Source organism: Phaenicophaeus curvirostris, chromosome 2 (genome assembly GCF_032191515.1).
Source record: "Phaenicophaeus curvirostris isolate KB17595 chromosome 2, BPBGC_Pcur_1.0, whole genome shotgun sequence".
Taxonomy (NCBI): domain Eukaryota; kingdom Metazoa; phylum Chordata; class Aves; order Cuculiformes; family Cuculidae; genus Phaenicophaeus; species Phaenicophaeus curvirostris.
In genome coordinates, this window is record NC_091393.1 from 119,514,452 (window position 1) to 119,534,410 (window position 19,959).

Here is a 19,959-nt window from a genome sequence, read left to right on the forward strand (position 1 = left end):
ATTCTTGGACATTGCAAGGCAGCTGTCCAGGCTTGATCAAAGTGTGCTCTGCTCCTTTCATGTTTGTTTTTCACTCTCATTGGTCGCACCACATCCTTGTCTGGTGTGGTCAACTAAGAGGAGAGAACAAATGTGTGGCCATAGCAAATTAAGCAAACAAGCCATTAAAACATTAGGGTGCGCTACCTCTTTTCCTCACAGCCTACTTCAGTGCCCACAGTGTCTCCTAACAAAATAATCATAGAATCATAGAATCACCAGGTTGGAAGAGACCCACCGGATCATCTAGTCCAACCATTCCCATCAATCACTAAACCATGCCCCTCAGCACCTTGTCCACCCGTCCTTTAAACACCTCCAGCGAAGGTGACTCAACCCCCTCCCTGGGCAGCCTGTTCCAGTGCCCAATGACCCTTTCTGTGAAAAAATTTTTCCTAATGTTCAGCCTAAACCTCCCCTAGCAGGCAAGGATAAAGGTCTTTCAGGGATATGCTGTAGCTATTGTCCAAGTGCTGAGAGAAGTCCGTGTCTCCTGCTGAGAGAAAAACCTAATGTCATTCATCAACAGAGAAGTTAGCAAACCACTAATGGCTTTCTATCATGTTTCTTGACAGGTATTGACAGAGGGCGGTTTTGGTCCCATCACAACAGAAATCCGAGAGGCTCCAGAGTTTTATTACGCTGAAGATTATCATCAGCAGTACCTCAGTAAGAACCCTGGTGGATACTGTGGCCTCGGGGGAACAGGGCTTTCCTGCCCTATTGGGATCAAGAAATAGCCTGTGCTTTTTCCACCTCCTTCACTTTGTTTTAGGGAGTGGTTTGAAAAAAAAAAAGGCCAACAGCCCCAGTAGGTGTTAGAATATGCCCCCAGCATCCGTGCATAAAGATCTGGAACCTGTTGGGGCAGCTTTCCTTAATCTGAGCAGTTTCCCATCCACCTACACTAGAAGCCAAAGTAAAGGCAGAAATTGCACCTGTTGGCCAATGTAGCTTCTTGCTCTGTGTAGCTCACTGAGTTTCCTTGCAATCTTGTAATCTGAAAAAAGAAAATTCTAAAAGCTGGGCTTGAAATGCTATTAAAGGGAAGAATTAGGAGGTGGTTGCACCTGCTAACTGCTTTGCATAGCTAATGCCTACAGACATGTTTATTTTCTTGGGTTAATGAATTTGCTTGTGTTATGAGCCGGAGCCATGGTTGGGCTCATCTGAACTATCACAACCCTGTAATTTGATGTCTTTGAGAATGGTGAATTTCTAAAATCAGCAATTGTCTTACAATTCCACTTCCACTGTAACATGTAATATCACCTATAGTGCCTATTTTCAGAAATAATTTTAGTACGAAAAAGTATAAATTATGATGTGATACTTCTTTTTGACAGTTCCAAAATGTGTACAAGCACAAAAAGAAATCAATCTTGTTTCCTGCAGTAAAAATAAATTATAACAAAAAAAAAAAAGAAAAATGTTGTCTGTGATGTGTTCCATGCTTCTAAGTGTATATCTGGGTAGATCTAAAAAAGTATCAAATATTATTAAAAGCTGAAAACTGTTATTTAAACATCTTTTAAATCTGCGTTAACCTGCATAACAGTACAGAGGAGTAGAATTCATGTTGGCCTCACTGTAACACAATTATTCCTATGATTTATTATCTCTGCAATGTGGCTCCAGTGAAGTGATCATGCCCCTCTGCTCAGTGCCAGTGAGGTCACATCTCGAATCCTGTGATCAGTTTTGAGCCCCTCACCACAAGAAAGACGTTAAGGATCTGGGGCATGTCCAGAGAAGGAGAACCAAGCTGGTGAAGGGTCTAGAGACCAAGTTATATAAGGAGCAGTTGAGGGCCCTGGGACTGTTCAATCTGGAGAAGAGGAGGCTGAGGGGAGACCTCATCACCCTCTACAGCTCCCTGAAAGGAGGTTGGAGTGAGGTGGGTCTCTTCTCCCAGCTAACAAGTGATAGCATGAGAGGAAATGGCCTCAAGTTATGGCAGAGGAGGTTTAGATTGGACATTATTAAAAATTACTTTACTGAAAGAGTGGTGAACCATTGGAAGAGGCTGCCCAGGACAGCGGTGGAGTCTTCTTCCCTGGAGGTGTTCAAAGACCACGTAGATGTGGCATTTCTTTGGGACATGATTTAGTAGGCACAGTGGTGTTAGGCTGACAGTTGGACTTTATGATCTTAAAGATCTTTTCCAACCTTAACGATTCTATGATTCTACTTCAATAGCTTGTAGAGCCCCCACCAAGACCAGAGCTCATTATGACAGGTGCTGTGCAAATGTAGTGTCAGGCAGTTTTGGCCCCAGTGCCTGTGCAATCAAAGCAGCAGGACGGCCAGAAAGATGTAAAATAATCCGTAATTTTAATATGGGGATCTCAGAGTAAAGACTAAAAGCTACAGCCAAAGAGCATAGGGATTATTTTAATATGGGGATCTTGGAGTAAAGACTAAAAGCTACAGCCGAAGAGCATAGGAATTGTATATATGCTATGGGTTATCCTACTAGGACAAAGAGCTTCAGTAGGAGAGATGGGGTTGGGTTTGTCCCACCCATCCGACTTGCTCCTTGCAGTTCCCAAAGCAGTGGGAGGTGTGGGCTTGAGCCTTTCATGTGTTTCTTATTTTGGAAACTGTCTTAACTACGAAGTTTGAAGAACATGTGCCATTGATGTGCCCTCTTTCAGATGTGTAAAGGAGCAACTTTGCTCTTCTTCAGGAACAGCTTGTAGGAGTCCACCTTGATGTAATGGTTTTGGGCAGAGGAACATTAAAGCCGTTTTTGAAAGCTAGATGGTGGGCACCCAGAGACACACATGCACAGCATTTCCTTTTGGATAGTTCTCCATATATTCACTTGGTGTGATTTTCTTCTCAGCAGATCAAGTTTCAGACTCAGAAAGGCCCAAAACAGCTCCACGAACATCTCCTATAACTACTTTGCCGGCCAGATCCTATTTAAGCTTGGAGGAACTGAAAACAAGCAAAAGATAATGAGTCTTCGGGCTTGTAAATCCATGCAGAGGTCTTTATCCAAAGACAGACTATGCCAGAGAAATTAGCTCCCCATCTTCCCTTGCTCTTTAACTGATGGTGAGTTCATTCCACTCTCAAAAGCCAGAGGAAACTTGTCCCCTTAGCAGATTTATACCTGGGGCAAGCTTGAGAGGAGCTACCTCTGGCAGGGTTGCCATGCTAGGCTCTTTCTGGAGATGCCCCAAAATGTGTCCCCATCAGACTCAAGATTTCCAGTTGCTGTGGTAACTGATCGCCTGTCATTAAAGTGTTGTGCCGCTGAATTGTTCCAGTGCTCACTGCCAAGGAAACCAGCACTTTCATCTGTTTTCCATGAGGTGACAGAAAAGCAAAGAGGAAAATAAAGTCTGACTTTCATCCTGTGCATTTTCAACCTCTGTGCAATTCAGACTTCAGTAGGATAACTCCTGATTTGCTCCAATGTACAAGGCAAAACATTTCATATGCTGAATCATTTAGGTGCTCATGGAATGTTGCTTGGTTCCATTCTGTCCTTCCCCCTCCTTCCCCTCCTACTCCGTGTTTATTGTTTCAACACAAACTGGAAAATCTTTGGAGAAAGCACTATCCTGTCCTTAATATAGTCAACGTCAGGTCTGAAGCTGGCTGAGGCTTTTTAAAAGTCCCATCCTGATGTAAATAATATGTCAGTTTAGAAATCCACATGGATAGGTCTGCTGATGCTAAAACTGACCCTCCCCCAAATATTATGCTCCCATCTTATCAGGGTGGGACTGTAAAGGTGAAATGATAATGATTCTACCTTATGGATTAGGTTTTTTTAAGCAGGATTTGGTTTTATAAAACACACTTGTCCACAGGGAAGAAGGGAGTAACTCAACATGTTTGATACTATACTTGATTTGACACTGTTTGATCCCCAAAAGACTGTGACAACCTACTCATGAAGTCCACTATTGCAATACCCTGTGAAAGCCAGACTAAGATATGGGCAGGAATTTCATTGCAGCCATACCCCTGTCCTAGCTAAAGGAAATGCCAAACCTCTTGGAAATTGCTGAGCTTTCTCTCATTGCCTTAGGAAGGACAGGATCCAGATGTGATGTCAGCGGAAACAGATCGATTGTGTGATGTAACATCCTGGTTGCCCCTGGCAGAGACGTGTGCTGACTTTGGTGTGAACATGGAGTGGGGAAGGTGTCCTGAGGTGTTTGCAGAAGCGTCATTGCCTGAATGTTGTTGAAGAGCGCTGGTTCGGGACTGGAATTGAAATGCATCTCCTTACCCTCTTTTGTTTGATGTCTCTGATCAGCAGCATCCATGCAGGTTTTTCTTCTCAACTTTTTATGTTCAGAAATGACCAGCAGAGCAGGACTACTAGTAGCCCTAGATGATATGCATGTGCCAGTAAATTAAATAGGCCTGGGCTTACTCCTTGTATCTGAGAGCATATACATATGGCTTTTACTAAGCCTGATGCTGAACTCTTCCATTCATCCAGCTTAAACAAGGATTTTAACCAACCTGCCTATGGGAAACAGTCTATGACCCTGCTAGCCCCCAAACTGCCTAGACACTGCTCGTTAGAGTGTGGGTTTGGAAAGGCTACAGCAACACCAGGGGCTTTAGTAGAGATTAAGTAGCATGCGTAATTATAGATGAGTGCTTTAGCTGATGTCCTACCCCTCTAGATTAGTAGCACAGGCAGTGGCACTGCTGTACGTGAACGATGATGTATCTCATTTTGTATCCAGAGTGTGGCCTCCGACCATCTTATGAGTCCTTCCTGGGGACTGGCAAAAGGATCACAGCAGGAAGATATGCCAAGGCTGGGGAGTTTCCATGGCATGTGAGCATCCAGAGCAACAGGAACCATATCTGCGGAGGCACCATAATCAGTGCATTGTGGATTTTAACTGCAGCCCATTGCTTTGAAGAAGTGTGAGTAGTTGTGGGAAGCGAGGACACAATGGGTTCATAATATTGATCCTCATGGGTGTAGGAGATGTGTGTCCTTGGAGTCAAGTGCAACAGGACAAGAGGGAATGGCCTCAAGCTCCGCCAGGGGACGTTCAGGCTTGACATCAGGGAAAAATATTTCACAGAAAGGGTCATTGGGCACTGGAACAGGCTGCCCAGGGAGGTGGTTGAGTCACCTTCCCTGGAGGTGTTTAAGGGACGGGTGGATGAGGTGCTGAGGGACATGGTTTAGTGATTGATGGGAATGGTTGGACTTGATGATCCAGTGGGTCCTTTCCAACCTGGTGGTTCTATGATTCTATATATGTGGCTGAGCCAGAAAGAGTGCCCTGAAAAAAAAGGGAATTTTCTCATTTTGGGAAAAGAGGCCCATTTTTTATTAGAGGTTAACTATGACAATAGAAATTTGCAGAAATCTGCATAACCAGGCAATGCCCAGGGATAGAGTCCAGCCCTCTGCAAGCCCCCACCAAAATTCGATAAGTCCAAGAGCTGAGACTACTCAGTGACGAATAACCTGTGGCATCACAACCTGCAGCAGCTGGCTGGGGGCAACATGGTCCAGAGCATCCAGCGTGGGACACAGCAGACTTGAAGGCCCAGCCCACTCTGTTTGTTAGTGACTGGGCTGTTTATAACTTGATTTCATTCAATTCTACCTCTGCAAAATTAACTTTGCCTAGGGGTAAGGCTAGATTTCTGTGATCTTTATAGCTAACCTATCTCTGCAATTTGCTGAGCCGTAACCTTGCTTAGTGAGATGAGGAACCAAACTTTGAAACACAAAGCCTTCACATTTGCTTATGTCTGTACTGCTTCTGTTTTGTTTAGAAGGCCACCAGATCTAACTGTTGTAGTGGGGGGAACTGACCTCAGCCTCCCACTGGAAGAATATGAGCTGGACAGCTTGATTCTCCATGAAAACTTTGACAGAATGAGCATGCAAAATGATATTGCTTTGATCCTGCTCAGCTCTCCCATCAACTTCAGCAATGAGAAAATCCCCATCTGCTTGCCCTTCATACATGACGTTGATACATGGCAAAACTGCTGGGTTGCTGGCTGGGGAACCACACGTGCAGGTGAGATGCTGTTGGGAGATGGAGGCTGACTTTAACCATTTAAAGTAGGTGTTCTCTCCCAGGAGGGCTTATCCATACTGACTTCTACTCGCTACTAGCCTGATAAACCAGGCCCTCACAGTCTCTGCACATCCACCAGTTCTCTGTTCAGTGCCAACCTTGCACATTACCTACCAATCCCCAGAGCAAGGTCCCTGGTACGTTGAATGTATGTTGAAGCTGAAATCTTAGAGCCCACCTCTCACTTTCCTTTTTTTGGCATCCAGTGTAAGACAAGCTCCACCCTAGCGGGCAAGTTAGGTGAAGTCTAAAGTGGTTTGGAATGAGGGAAATGGTGATTTAGGGTAGTCTTTGCCCTGTTGCCTCCATGATCCAGGTTGATTCAATGGTACTAACTACCCGTCTTCTTTACTCATGTAGAACAGCAGATTGCAACAGCTAATTGCCCTAATGAAAGTAGCTCCAGCAATGATTGTGACCCAAAATGTCTATCCTGAATAAATGTCACTAAATGGCTAATGAGTGTTTTCATTACTGGAAGGAGGCAATCAGGATGGCGTGGACAGGGTAGTGCCTTGGGACTTTAACAGTCCTTCCTAGGATGTAGTAAGTGTCTCACTTAATCCTTGCTCTTCTGCTGTGTTGGGTTACCGTCTCCTCTCTGAAACCGTGCACTTTCCTTCTTAGGCTTCATTAGCCTCAAGTAACAGCAATATACAATATAACACTTAGTTATAGTTGTGAAACTCTCCCATTTCACCAAGGTAACGTACTCATAGAAACAGAAAACTAGGGAGTTGATGCAGAGTCACTCTGCAGCTTGGCAGGATTTCTCTTTACCTACAGTTTTTGCAAAAAGCACGTTGTGCCTCCAAAGATCAGTCTCATGCTGCTGTGGGCTCAGTTGACATCGCCTCTGCTCTCCAATTGCACCATACTGGGAGGAGAATGCATTCAGTCTCAATACACCCCTTCTGTCTGGGAGATGTTTCCTAGAATCATAGAATCATGGAATGGGTTGGGTCGGAAGGGACCTCAAAGCCCATCCAGTTCCAACCTCCCTGCCCATCTCCCACTGGATCAGGTTGCTCATAGCCTTATCCAGTCTGGCCTTGAACACCTCCAGGGATGGGGTCTTTTCAGAAGGAAAAGTTGAGTTTGGTTAGAGGTATGTGCAATAGTGTCATGTGGGCCAGACCAAAAAGAATAAGGCACCGTTCCTCGACAGGGGAAAACAGGACATTTCTCATCTCTATCAGCCTTTGGTGGACACCTCTCAGCTGGCACTTTAGGCAGCACTAGCCTCACACACTTTCAACTGCAGTCAATTAGACCTCAAGTGGAGCCACCTCCTCAGAGATGCAGCCATTTAAGCCTTTTAATGTGTGGGCACTTCCACAGAGTGACCCCGTATCAGCTGGGAAAGGGACCTGATAACTTTCTGTTTTAGATCTTACCTTGAAGTCCTGCCTTCCTGAAGGTGTTGGGGGGATTTAACTCAATGAAATATGGGAAGAGTGAGGTTCAGGAAATCTGTAGATCTCCTCCCAAGCAGCAACATCTTCCAAAAGGCAGCTTTATCCTTCAGACTCGGGTTCACTTTGAAGAGAAACATGGGTGAAATTAGGGGGGGTTCCAAGTAGCCCTTCATAATTTTAGTCTTTTTGTTGTTTGCTGTTGCTTGCTGTGATTTCTCAGTTTTTCCATCTCAAGGGAAGAATAAACCAGTGATGCCATTCTGAGAGGCACTTTATGGAAGATGCTGCTGGTCCTCTGGGTGAGGCATGGCCTCGTAGACCCAAAAAAGGGCATGAGGATAACAAGAGGATTTGTTCTGTGGAAAGCTCAGTAGACTTTCCTCTGTAGGGCTCTCACAGGACCCCATGAAGAGTCCCTGAAACAGAGTTCCCCATGAGTGAGAAACCAACCAGTGCAGTGGAGCTTGTCTCAGGTCATCACCAAGACCAACAGGATAAGCTGTTCCTTTGGGAGTCTTTCAGATGTATAAAAACATATAAATAAGTGATTGTTTAAAAGTTCTATTTAGCAAGCCTCCATTCCCCAGGATTTCAGCTTTGCCTCTTGATACCTCACCTCTCTTTACCTACCTGCCTACCTGTGACATAAAATCAAGAGCACAAACCTATCTTTGCTAATATTTGGAGAGCACTTGTAAGCACCCATGACTCCAAGATCATATATGGTTGTGCCCTGAGATCATCTTGCCCTGAGATGCTTTACAAATTCAGCTGAGAGCAGTCTCAAGGGCTGTGGTTTCACCTCTACGAGTTTGCACTGTGGGTTTGTTAATTGTTCTCTTCTGACTTGCTGATTAACGGTTGCAGTGCCAGCATCGCATGTGCTGCAGAAAGCACAGATGAAGCTCATCGGCAGAGACCGGTGCTTGGAGCAGATGCCACAGGTAGAAGAGGATGAGAACATGCTGTGTGCTGAGCTGGAGAGAGGACAGAAAGGGCCCTGCCAGGTAAAGTAAACAGGCTGCTGGATGGCTATGCTGCCTGTGGGGGCACAGATGCGTTGGAGGAGATATTTCTTTGCTTCGGGAAAGAATATCAGTCCTTCCAATGGCTTCCTGGGGTTGCTAGAGCTTCTCCGCAGGATGCCTGAGCAGGATGCCCAGGGGCCAAGTACCTGCCTGCAAAGGCATGTTGACCCAGGCAGCAGGGATGCAGGACTCATGGGGTCAGAAAGCAGTGGGGATACTGAAAACAAAACATCTCACTCAGTGAATGAGCTTCTCCTTATGCTCTCCCCGCCCTGATTCCCTCCCTGTAGCAAGACAGGCGGCAGCTCTGCAAGGGGAACTGTGAGCTAAAAAGAGTGTAAGGGGAAGAGCAGTTCCCAACAAGTCCCCCTGGATAGGAAACAGTTTTGGGTGGTGCTGGGCAGAGGAATTTGGACTCTCATAGCAATTTAAACCCCACTGTGTCTGCTCTGGCTAAGCGTTGCGATGGTGGGGGTGATGGGAGAAGCCTCACATCCCTGTGGAGAGGGCTCAGTGTGACATGGACAGCATCATTCTCCTGCCTGGTATTCCCTCAGCCCTGGGCTTGGCTGTGCTCCCTTACTGCCAGGTTAAATACTGAAAGGGGACAGGAAAGTTTGTCCAGGAGAGTCGAAGCAAAAGAACTGGGTGAGACATAAAGTCCAGGGATCTTTAATTTAGAAACCTTTCTTGGTGAGTTCTTGGCCCAATCCAAATGTCCTTGGATAATACGGCAGGGTGGTCTGTGGGTGCCTGAACTAAAACACATGTTATTATGAGGAGACAGTGATGCAGGATGATGACTTTTAAATCTAAATAATGAAGTTCAAGCAGCAGATGAAATCAAGAACTTCCAGAGATTGGAAAACCTCACTCAGATATTGGAAGACCTCACTAGGATGAGAGGAAATAGCCTCAAGTTGCACCAGGGGTGGTTTCAATTGGGTATTAGAAAAAAATTCTTTACTGAAATAGTGGTGAAGCATGAAACAGGCTGCCCAGGGAAGTGGTGAGGTCCCCATCCCTGGAAGCGTTAAAAAACGTGTAGCTGTGACACTTTGGGACATGGTTTAGTAGGCACGGTGGTGCTGGGCTGACAGTTGGACTGGATGATCTCATAGGTCTTTCCCAACCTTTATGATTCTATGAGAACTTGTGCCCTTAGAACACATTCCATCTGCAGGACCACTGTCCAGATGTCATATAACATCTGGAAGCCAAAATCCACCTTTGCTTTCCTAGCACCCAACCTCCAGCCTCTGCCCTGAGTGCCTGGTAAGGGCTGAACTTTCCCTATAGTCTCCTCTTCAGGACAAAGGTCTCCATCCTCTACTGAGCTATTGAAAGCTGCGCCTGTAGCTGGGCAGCAGAGGAGAAGCTTGCTTTGCAAAATCATTTTTTGATTAGACAGAGAGCATCTGCTTCCAAACCCATTCATCTAGTGACTTTCACCTCCATTAAATTCAATCAAAATTTTTAAGAAGAAAACTGCCACAGGGTAGCATTAACATGATTAAAGAATGCACTTCCCAGCTCAGCCTTAAATTCTGCAGCTGAATTATGTTGGTGAAACAGCAAGAGTACTTGTAGCCAGCAAAAATGAATCTCCTGTATTCAAAAAGCTGATGAGGGTGCTGTTTCGATCTGCAATAATGTTAGAGTCATCTGAGAAATGAACTAGAAATGTGAGCTTTCCAAGCAGCAGAAGCACAGATCGACTGCATGTGTGATAATACTCATAAACCAGCAACTGCCCACTTTTAGTGGAAGCTTGGCCAGCCAGAAATGTCTTGCAAACTGAAATAATGACAGCAAGACTAAACTGTACCCTAGAGTCTTCCAGGAGTTCTGCAGAAGAGAAAAAGGTGACACGACTTTTCATCAGAAATTGCTAATTTACTGCAGGGAAAGCATTTTGCCGATGGATGATTTTCTGGGAAGCCTCGATTGAAGCTGGGTAGAGCACATCTTGGCATTGCTAGGCTGGTTCAGAAATCTGGTTGTGAGCCCATAGTGGGCTGCTTGGTAATGAACGAGGAGGCCAGATCTGAACTTGATGTTTGCTCTGCAGCATGGACCACCTAATTAATTTTCCCTGAGCAAATTACAGGGCAAACTATAAAGAGTGCAATCTGTTGAGCTGTGCTTGTCTAGAAAGATAGTGGGGTTTGTGTCAAATGAGAATGAGGCCAGATTTCAAAACACCTAAATCCTCTACAAAGTCAGCACTGTCAAGAAGGTAGAGCAGCCCTGGGCATAGTTTTTGTCTACGCCAGCCAGCTGTCTCCTGGATGATTTTCAGACACAGCTTAAGCTTTTGCATGGGTCAGGAGCCACCACAACAGAATCACGGAATTGTTTGGGCTGGAAGGGACCTTCAGAGATATCTATTCCAACCTCTTTGAAGTGAGCAGGGACATCTTCAGCCACAACAGGTTGCTCAGAGGCCCATGCAACCTGGCCTTGAATTTTTCCAGGGATGGGGCAGGATTGTTTTGGATCCTGGCACCCCAATCTAGAGGCCAGGAAGAAACAGCAGAACAGGTAAGGCAGAAACCCCTGGTCAGGGAGCAAGCCCTGAAGGTGCTGAACTTGCTGGTGTAGATGTGGTCACAGTAAACCTGGAAGCCATGCATCACCCTGATGCATGATCTGCCTGGACTTGAAGTAGACAAAAGCCTTACATTAGCCTTTACTGGGTCTTTGACCTGTGTGATATTTGCGTGCTATATTTTTCTTGTTGCAGCAAGCTGTTTCGTGTGAGTAACTAGAGCAAGTGCATCATATACAAGTTTTACTCTGCTGACCTCTGCCTTAAGACCACCGTGTGTACGCCCACTCATGTGGACATGAGTAGAAAGGCTCAGACTTTTTACCAGCTACCATCATACACATACCAGATGTCTAATTTGTGGATCACTGACCATATTCCTACAATAACTCAATTGAACAGCAGAGCTCCTGAGTATTTGTCCTTTAAAAAAAAAATCCATTCACTTAAAAAGAAAAATCTATTGTGTACCAATTCCCTAGAGGTTCTGCAGACAAATATATAGATTGACTGTGAATTAACACTAACAGGATCTGTAATTGACTTATAGTTCTATTTAGTCATAAACATTAGCATTAATGGATGTTCATGGGGTACAAGTGCTAAAGAACAGACACTAGAGATGGCCTACGTGTTATTTTTTTCTGTGGTACATTTCTTCCGTGACCCCATGAAGCACAATTGATGTCTAATTCCTTGCTTTCTTAAGCATCTTTTGTTAGGCTCTGATGCAATGGTAACTTGAACGATAATTAGAGTATAAGGGACTCACAAAGCTAATGCCTTTTCAGTGTCTTGCCTGTCCAGACAATATTCAGTAAATGGCCCAATTATATTTCAGAGAGTTTCTGCAAAGGAGGTCTGTGGGGGTAGCTCGGTGCTGTGGTGATTAGGACAGAGTGTGTTCAGCTGGGAGTCACAGTTCACGTACAGTTCAGGTCAGCAGCGGATAAGGGGGGCTCAGTCCCTGGCCTGACTTTCAGGGGAAGGAATCATTGCACGGCCACAAACAAGCAGTGGGATGATTCTAGATCAGCTTCACTGTGCCTTACACCATCACCCACTTCAGGGATAATCTGAGTAACAGGCTGAAGGTGTCTATTCCCTTCCCTCACCTGTAATAGGAAGTGATCTTGGCCCTCTCTTATAAATGTCTGAAAGGATGCTAGGAGGCATCTAGGGCTCTGGGGTTTAATTTCTTCAGTTCTGTGAAAAAAAAAAAAAAGCAGAGAAGGACCTCTTTCCTTAACCTGTAATACGTCCTGCCCACATATACTGTCAGTGGTTTGGAAAGGGCAAATGCCCTTTACAGCATCTGGGATGCTCAGGGCTCTCACCTCTCATAGCTGGAGTGACAACAGTAGTTGCACAGCCCTGGACAGGATTTATCTGGCCAGATACAAATGTGTCTCCTACAGCCATCTGCATCTACTAAATAATCTTTCTATCAGTGGGGAGAAAAGAACTACTTCAGAGAAGTGATTCATTGAGAATGTTTTAACCACTTATTTTAAATCTAGATAAATCCATGCATGAGTGCTAATTGCTCCCCATTAAGTAATAGCAAGTCCAAGGTGTTTAGCTCACAGGGAGATACATGGCTCTGAGACCTGATAGTTGCCTACATCTAATGTAACTTTAGAGTGAGTCCAGAGGAGGCCACAAAGAGAGCTAGAGCACCTTCCATGCAAGGGCAGGCTGAGACAGTTGGGTTTGTTCAGCTTAGAAAAGAGAAGGCTCCAGGAGGACCCTGGAGCAGCCTTCCAGGACTTAAAGAGAGCTTACAGGAAAGCTGGAGAGGGGCTCTTTATCAGGCAGTGCAGGGATAGGACAAGGGGGAATGGTTTTAAGCTGAAAGAGGGGAGATTTGCATGAGATATTAGGAAGAATTTTTTTCCTGTGAGGCTGGTGAAGCACTGGCCTGGGTTGCCCAGGGAAGCTGTGGCTGCCCCATCCCTGGAGGTGTTCAAGGCCAGGTTAGATGAAGATTTGAGCAACCTGACCCAGTGGGAGGCATCCCTACCCATGGCTGGAGTTCGGTAATAGGTGATCTTTAAGGTGTCTTCTGACATAGACCATTCTATGATTCTATGATCTAAGTCTCAAGCACTTGTTTTAGATACCCCAGGATGTCCCCCAGGCATCCCACCACCCCCACCTCAATCCATACCCCAGTGCCAGTAATGTGACTGCAATGGGGGCTTGACATTTGCACTGGAAATACCTGGGAGAGGTGATCAGTCTGGAGATGAATTCACCCCTCACAACCTCACTTCATCTGTGTATGAGTGCTAAAACCGTGCAGAAATGACAAAAGCTCTTGCACCCTTTTACAAGTTCTTGCATCCTTTTACAAGTTCTTGCATCCTTTTACTGTTGCTAATGTGTCTTCCAAACTGCAAAGGAAGACCTGTGGAATAGAATATATCAAGGCGAAGGTCACAAACCAGCAAAGCCTGATCAAGTCCTCAGACTGTTCAAAATATCTGAATGGAGGTGGGTAGATGATGATGTGATTGCAGTTTGTAGCAGCTGAGGTTACAGGCCCTTCTGCCTATCAGACAAAGGTCTCCTGGTGGCCAGGAGTCAAAGCTAAGTACATTTCAGTTCAAAGTTCTTTCCAACTATACGAAATCACTGTTTTACCTTATCTTAATATCTAAGCGAGTGATCCACTCTCCATCCTTGTGATGGATTCTCCATCACTGAACTATTGCTAACACGATAAGTGGGTTTTTTCCCTGAGGGATCTTATTGGTTTAAATAGGAAGGCATCCTGGGATGCCCCAGAACAAAGCAGTAGAGAGGCGTTTCTGCATTTACAGTCTCTTAAATTTGCTTCTGAGGAGTACTTTGATGTGCAACTCGTAAGAATTATAACATCTTTCCCGTGTCCCGTGGTTTTATAGAGCTTTCATCATTTTGTCATTTTATGATATGGGCAGACAAGTGAATAGATTCAGGCTGTGGTGGCTTAATTCTTTAATCTGTCAAAAACATTCCTCCTATTGCAAGGACCTGGAATGCTGGTGATGTCGCATATCTCCTGCTTTCTTCCTCTGGGTGGTAGCTCTTGGTGCCTCAAACAGAAGTGATTTTGTTTGCAGCAAGAGGGTCCAGCATTACTGTGTGTGCCCGGTGAGCGAAGCTGTGGGGAGCAGAACATCTCTGGATCCAGCTGAACACAAAAAACTCCTGTGTGCTTGCACTTGGAGTGGGGGAATGGGTGTGATGACTCAGAGGAGCAGCTTCTCATTCAATTACAGTGAGTCAACACAGCTTTAAGGGAAAGTCATGACTCATGGGCAAATTTAAATTCTTTGAAGGAGTCAACTAGCAGAGGATGATCCAGCTGATATAGCATGCTGAGATTTCCAAAACTCTTCCAACAAGATTTCTACCAAAGGCTCATGGAGAAACTGAACTGGCATGAAGTAGAAGGGCTTTGGTTTGAAAGGGAGGCAACATAGAGGAAGGATTTGAGCAGAGAAAGGGCTCACAAAGGGAGCCTGTGCAAGGAATTGTGATGCTCAAGGAGGATGAATACTGAGATGACCGAGTTGGCCAATGCCGTAGCATTATTCACAGTGGTCAGAATTAAAACTGGCCGTGCAGAGGTGAAGTAGGATCTCATTATTTTGAGATCCTGAAAGTTAAACAGCAAATGCAATTCATCGTTGATAAAGGAAAAGTAATGAAAATAGGGAGAAGCTATTTCAGCTGTGCACATGTGCTAATAGGCTCTAAATTAGCTATTATCATTTAAGAAGATCTTGGAATAACTGTGGATAGTCCTTCATAAACATCAACACAAGGATCTGTGGATGTCAAAAAGGTAACGAGAGCATTATGAATTATTAGGAAAGAAACAGATAGCAGAGCAAATGCATGTTGTGCCAGGGCACTATTCTTGGGAGCCCACATCTTGTGTGCTTGTGCAATTCCCATACACCCCACCTGAGAAAGAAGACAGTAGTTTTGGAAAAGGTGAAGAGCAGAGTAAGAAGGATGAACAGGGACACAGAATGGTTTCTGGCAGAAAGGGGAATAAAAGAGCAGGACTCTGAGTCTTGTAGAAGAGACGTCTGGTGGGGATTTGACACAGACTGCTGAAGTCAGGAACAGCAAGGAGAGGACAGTCAGAGCTGTCTTCTTGTCCTCACTGTTCAAAACATTATTAAAGTGAGGATGTCAGATGGCCATATCGGGCAGCAGACTTAAAACAAAGAGAAGGAAGATATTTTTCTTCAATTAAGCTATGGAAGTCTCTGATCAGGATGTTGTGGGTATTCATCCTAAGGGATAAATGGATTCAAAAAGCAATTAGATAACTTCCTGGATGAGGATCTCTCTAAGACTATTAACCACTGTGATGTAAATGCAACTCTGTAAATACTTGTCCTGTTTCTCATTCTCCTTCCCTGAGTACTTGCTAGAAATGACTGTCAGAGACATGAGTCTGGGCCACATGGGTCAATGGACAGATGCATTATAGCCACCCTTAAGTCTGTGCATAGTTAATAGTGGACCTTGCTGACACCTACGTGGTTGGAGTAGAGTGGTTGTATTCTCCTATTTTCCAGCAAGGACAGAGTAGCTGAAGGCTCTCACCTGAGATCCTAAAGTGGTCCTGTGAACGGAGTCCAGGTACTCTGTTACCTAGTTCATTTTTGATAGCTGCATGCTAAAAACAGCCATAGCCTCCTTCCTTCCACCCTTCTCTAAAGACAGCTTGTTCACAGTGAAATAACTGAAGAAATCAGCTGTTTGCAAAGGCCTTTCCTACCTGCAGCCAGGGCAGCTCTAATGGAAAACGTTGTTATTCACATGCTGATTTGCTCCAATTTGCACAGACATTATCAGCGTGAAAATGAAACCAGTCATAACTTGGAAGGACCGTATATCCACCTAACGACTATCAGATGGGTTGTTCTCCCTCCCCTAAGGCTTCTCCCACCAAAGAAGATTTATGTAGCTAAACATGTTTGTTCTGATTACTTACCATGTTACAGATGTGAATACAAATACAAAATGAAGACGATTACACCCTTGATTCAAAGTCCAATAATGTCAGCAGAATGACTCCTCATGCTCAACAAAAGGATTTGGCCATGCTGAAAAGGATGAAACTTTTGATCAGCTTCAGTGAACAAAGCCCTTGTTAGTCAGTGACAGTTTTTGTATAACCCAGAACTATATATCAGCAAATATATCATTACTCTCAAACTCTCCTAATGGGAGGATTAGCATGTGGAAGGCGTGAGTTCAGCACCAGATCTCATTTGATGTGGTTGCTTTTCACTTGCCCTCCAGTTGCAAAGAAACAGACAGCAGAAGCCAAGATGCTATTTTAAGAGTTTTTTTCTGTTCAAAACCTTGACACTGAGACTGAAAATCATGAGCAGCTATCTAGTGTGTGTTGCTGACCAGAAGTATTTCACCACCAGGACATAGGAAGCTCAAAGCAGCACTTAATAAGTTCTTGGATCTTCAGAGTCATTAACCTGCACATTCATTAAATTATTGCTACTGGAAACATCACAGAGCTGAGATAATTATACCAGCGCTAAAAAACTCACTCCTCCCCCACCCTCTCCTACACGAGGATGGAAACCATTGGGCTAATGTTTTTGAGAGCTTAAGGTTGATACGGGGATATTCAGAAGTGTTCAAGAACTGAGTTTATTTTTTGTATCTTTAGCCTTGTAAAAAACAGGCTACTGATTCATCTGAGCTGCTGATATAATTATGTGAGTGAGATTATCACATGGAGAGCATGATTTAGCCCACTTTGTGATAAAATTATCAAGTTAAATAGCTGAAGTTAGGAGAAACATCATGTTAGAAGTTGCATTTGTGAGCAGACAAACTCAGCCTCTGCGGAAAGTGATCTGAATCAAGATTTAGGTCTCGGGGCTTGTGATCAGAGATATGGATTTGCCACTGCTGCCTGAGTTTCCACAGCATCGCCTAACTCACTCTCTGCCTAGGTTTTAAATCACTTTTCTTAGCTTACAGTCCCTCAAGCCCTGCAGACAACTCTCCCTTCCCTCACCAACTGGGCAGAGAACAAAATGAACCATGGTTAAAGGCAAACAAGGAAAAGCAGATATGATTTGAAAGGAAAATCACATGATGCATAGTTTTAGAAGGGATTCCTGGTTCTGCTGTGCCTTGTGCAAATCACATCCCTTTTCTGCTGTGATTTTCTCAGCTATCAGATACAATAAGACTTTTTCCCCCAAGGATAGTCGCAAGTTATTAGGAATTAACTGTTTTCTAAGCGTAGTGGGTGAAAGGTCCTTTGTAAGAGTGAATAGCCTCCGAATTGGACAGTCTGAACCTGATCTGCCCTGATGGTGAGCAGGGGCTCCGCTACTGCTGAAAACCTCTTGTTATTGGGAAATGCCAGCACGATGCATCCCGACAACGGTTGGACGGTTGAACGGTTGGACTCGGTGATCCGGTGGGTCTCTTCCAACCTGGTTATTCTGTGATTCTGTGATTCTGTGACATATCACCGATCGTCAGCTGTGACTGCGTCACTGGCTTGCGAACGGCTCCCACTCTCTCAACTTCATTTATTTTCTTTGTGTAGGAGGCTTGAAGCGCCTTTCGCTACCAGGATAATGTTTGGTCTGTTCCTGCCCTGAGGGAATTAGCAGTAAAAGTCCCAGTAATTTAATTGTGCCTACAGCTGGGATGTTCATTCATTCAAACAGGATGCCATCGCCAAGAACACTGATAACACATGGATCCAAGGTCACTGCAAGGTCATTTGTGTGATTCACTCAAATCCTTGGTTGAAAAAGGTTTGGGAAACATCTTCAGATCCTGAGTCTGAAGAGGATCTAGCAGCACTGACTGAGATGCAGACACAAAGCTACAGTAACACCATGGCAGTGCAAACATTATTGAATTTACAGTACGACTTGATGATCTTAAAGTTTTTTTTCCAACCTAAATGATTCTATGAATGCTGAAGCTACATTTGCTCTGTATTTATCTTAATTTTTCCCTTCTCTATGCATGTCGAATCAAGTTGAAAAATAGATAAAAGATAAACAAATGGGTCTGGCCCCTCCATCTAATGAAATGAGTAGGAATTCTGCCATAAACTTTAGTGAGTGCTGATGAGTTGCACAAGGGACTACAGCCACTTCCTTACTCATTAATTAATGTGCGTTAGCTCAGGGTAGCTGCTGGGGGAAGGGGGTTCATACATTAATGACAGAGACATTTCCCAAAGTAACATATGAAAAGGGAAGGACAGCATTTCCCAGGAAAGCTGACTGTCTCAGGAAATGGGTTTGTATTGAATTTCTTATTTGCTACATGACGTGCTGGAGATAGGATAGAAAAAAGATCCAAACCCACTGTGGAAAGGAACTGTTTTATTTAGAGAAGGGGCTGCACAGCACTTAAGCTGTACATAAACATCAGAGAAGTGTTGTATCTGGATCTTACGATGGTTTCTCTTCTCTCTCAGGCTGTGTTCAGAGATTCAACACAGAGGTTGTAGAGACAACTGGGCATACTCTCTGTGCTCAAGCTACAGCAGCCAACAGAAGGGTGCTTCTCTTTGCAGGGTGGCTGCAATGGGTATTTGAAGTCTTGCATGCACTGGGTGAGCGAAGGCTGTCCTTGCAGCAGGAGGGAAGTTTTCAGTGCAGTTGGCGTGGTTACAAGAAGGATTTGTCAGGATTAATGTTCATCTTTTGTCTGGTTACTGCTCCTAAAGTTAGCAGTGGCAGGTACCCAGTAACTACGTGTCCCAGTTTTGCAGAGTAGTCAATGACTGAATAAACAGAGCAGATGTCCCTTTTCACTCTTGGATGTTGTCTCTCAGTGACAGGATTCAGGTATCCTCCTTGGTCCACAGGAACACATGGAAAAAAGGCTGAGAAGGACAGGGCATTGTGCTCTGATCCAGAGCTTGTGACCGATCTTCTCCTCTTACCTTCTCTATCTGTTCATTCTGCAAGGATCTCAGGGCTGAGCTGTGAAATTTTGAGTCCAAAATTTCCTTACTTCCTCAAATCCTCACAGACTTGGGATAGAGTTTGGTTTTGCCAATCAGCCTGTGGGATGCAGATGCTATGAGACAACTGAGCTTTGATCCTGCTATAACATCTTCCTTATCCCACAGGTGGACAGCGGGGGACCTCTGGTTTGCAGCTACTGGAATACCATGAGGTGGTTTCAGGTTGGCATCGTCATCTGGGGACAAGATTGCATAGAAAAACCAAACCATGAGATCGTAATCTCTGTTTACAACTACCGTGACTGGATTGAAAATGAGACAGCCGTGAGGGGGAAACCTTTCTTCTTTGAAGGTGTGGATAACAGTCCAAAAGCCTACTTGCTTTTTTCTAGGGCTGAGACACAGCTGGTGTTTTTTGAGTATTGTCTCATTTTATTTATCTCTTTAATAGCAATTAGATTACTCTAGGGAATATTTTTCAAAACATAATAAAGTCAGAACTACTGTCTCATTTCTTTTTTTGCTGCTGACCCTTAAAGTCATGTCTCAGGTCAACCCGCTCATTCTCACTGATGTAGACACATGCCAAAATGAGATGCCACAGTGAGATGACAGGGCAGTGATGGAGAGGACAAAGAGAAGAAATGAGAGATCAAGGACAGAGACAAGAGAGGTCATAATCCTCTGAAAAACACAGATTTTCCACACTGGTGGGTCACATCAGGCCCAGTTATTTGGTAAGTTAAGATGCAAAGTCAAGAAGTGGCATCTGAAGCTGCTGCTCTCCTTGAAAAGCTGAAACCCTAAGAGAGGTCTTAGCTTGTTTAGTTGCATATAACCTTAGCTGTTG

The 19,959-nt window shown here is 44.5% G+C and overlaps 2 protein-coding genes across 2 annotated transcripts in view; both read left to right on the forward strand.

The window, feature by feature from the left end:
* The window catches only part of MSRA (methionine sulfoxide reductase A), a 293,652-nt gene extending 292,183 nt beyond the window's left edge, over positions 1-1,469 (forward strand). The window contains exon 6 of the mRNA XM_069850727.1: positions 615-1,469. Coding sequence (XP_069706828.1) covers positions 615-779 — 165 coding nt within the window. The 3' untranslated portion in view covers positions 780-1,469. The remainder of the gene's footprint in view (positions 1-614) is intronic.
* Positions 1,470-4,272: 2,803 nt separating this feature from the next.
* Positions 4,273-19,577, forward strand: LOC138717264 (serine protease 55-like). Its single transcript, XM_069850725.1, has 6 exons — positions 4,273-4,332; positions 4,761-4,947; positions 5,821-6,068; positions 7,828-7,836; positions 8,414-8,553; positions 19,275-19,577. Exons 1-6 carry the CDS (start codon positions 4,278-4,280, stop codon positions 19,575-19,577), a joined length of 942 nt encoding a protein of 313 aa, XP_069706826.1. The 5' UTR covers positions 4,273-4,277.
* Positions 19,578-19,959: the final 382 nt, after the last annotated feature.